Genomic DNA, 1,599 nt, shown 5'->3' on the forward strand with positions numbered 1-1,599 from the left:
GAAACACATTTCCTTCATTAAAACATAACCAATCAATAACTAGACAACAAATGATACAATGTTAAAGTCGCACCAATAAAGTGTTACTGACAGGTGAAGAAACAGCACATCAGTGACCTCTGAGTAACAACAATGTTGACCAAAGATAGTGGTAACTAAAGAACTAAAAAACCCATGTTAACCATCTGTCCTTCAATAATTTCCGTCTATTTCAGTTTAATGAACTCTGCGGTGTCATTGTCATAATAAAAGAACCGAAGTCCAGCATAGAGCGGCTGAGTGAATGTGGTCTGGACTCTGTGGAGGAGAGTCATGGTTTCAGAGACGCTGTAGAAAGACAGAATACCTGCTCTGTGATCCAGGTACACTCCTACTCTGGAGGACCGAGGACCTGAGAGGACAGTTTGGACTTCATTGTGCCAAAACTGAAAACCCTTTGAATCATAACGTAAAAACCAAGATTTGTCGTTGAATCCAAATTTACATTCATTTGAGCTCCCTGCTCTGCTGATATTCTTGTATGCGACTGCAACACCAACTCCTCCTCCTCTCCACTCCACCTCCCAGTAACAGCGTCCAGTCAGACTCTCTCTACTCAGGACCTGAAGCCATCCAGTGAATCTGTCTGGATGATCAGAATAAGACTGTTTTTGTCTCATTATTGTTGCTTTTCTGTTCCCCTCAGATAATAACAGATGTGTGTTTGCTGTGTTTGGATCCAGTGTGATTTCATGTGAATATTTTAAGAATCCAGCTCTGGTCTTTGGCTCTGCTGGTGACAGTAAAACATCCACTTCAGCAACTCTCGGTGAGATATTCTTCTGTTCCTCTACTAACTCTGCTAACATAATGTTTTTCTCAAGGACAGGCTTTGGCATGAAGTTCGTCCTGCACTGAGGGCAGCTGTGGATTCCTGTCTTGTCCTCTTCATCAAAGTGACTTTTGATACAGTTCATGCAGTAGCTGTGTCCACAGGGAATAGTCACCGGATCCTTCAGTAGATCCAAACAGCTTAAACAAGAAATGTTTTCTTCATCCATTTTAATTTCCTTCTGCGCCATTCCTCTTCTTAGTAAGAAAGACTTGCAGTTTTGTCTGTTGTAAAAGTGAAACTATTCTGAGCTCTGATCTAATCAACAGGAAATGGAGGCTGTCCGCTCTTACATGTGGGAGGGAACGAGGAGTGTCTACAACCATTGCAACAAACACTATTCGGAACAAGTCCTAGAATTAAATTTGTCACTGAAAGTTTAAAAACAACAAAAAACATATTTAGAACAATGCCTACAGCTACACAAGGCAACTCCAAAGACATTCTTTGTTTCTATTGTCCCCCCCCCCCCCCCCCCCCCCAGCCTGTTGAATGGTGAGGGGGGGGGGGGGGTGCTATAGTGTTTAACTGTAGGGACATCCTATGTGAAGATTCTCTGTTCTTATTTAGTGAGGATGTTTACTCCTTGCCATTTATGACCTCACCTGTGCTTGTGTATAGTAGACCGTTACAGGAATTGAGCCATATCCATCGTAAGGGGAGATGACCCTTTGTGATCAGCAGGAAGTCACACAAACACCCACATCCACACGCACTCACTCACGTGC

The 1,599-nt window shown here is 42.9% G+C and overlaps 1 protein-coding gene across 1 annotated transcript; it reads right to left on the bottom strand.

Annotated features, from left to right (window-relative positions):
* Positions 1 to 206: 206 nt before the first annotated feature.
* Positions 207 to 956, bottom strand: LOC147334787 (tripartite motif-containing protein 16-like protein). The gene has a single exon (XM_086285995.1). The coding sequence runs from the start codon at positions 954 to 956 to the stop codon at positions 207 to 209; it is 750 nt and encodes a 249-aa protein (XP_086142121.1).
* Between the last annotated feature and the right edge of the window lie 643 nt (positions 957 to 1,599).

The sequence above is a fragment of the Aulonocara sp. 'chitande type north' Nkhata Bay genome, linkage group LG3, assembly GCF_057382095.1.
Source record: "Aulonocara sp. 'chitande type north' Nkhata Bay isolate Kocher_YH1m ecotype deep benthic linkage group LG3, A_spYH_male_GT1.1, whole genome shotgun sequence".
Taxonomy (NCBI): Eukaryota; Metazoa; Chordata; class Actinopteri; order Cichliformes; family Cichlidae; genus Aulonocara; species Aulonocara sp. 'chitande type north' Nkhata Bay.

Coding starts and splice junctions, on each gene's coding strand:
- LOC147334787 (XM_086285995.1), bottom strand. CDS start 956: ATGAACTGTATCAAAAGTCACTTTGATGAAGAGGACAAGACAGGAATC.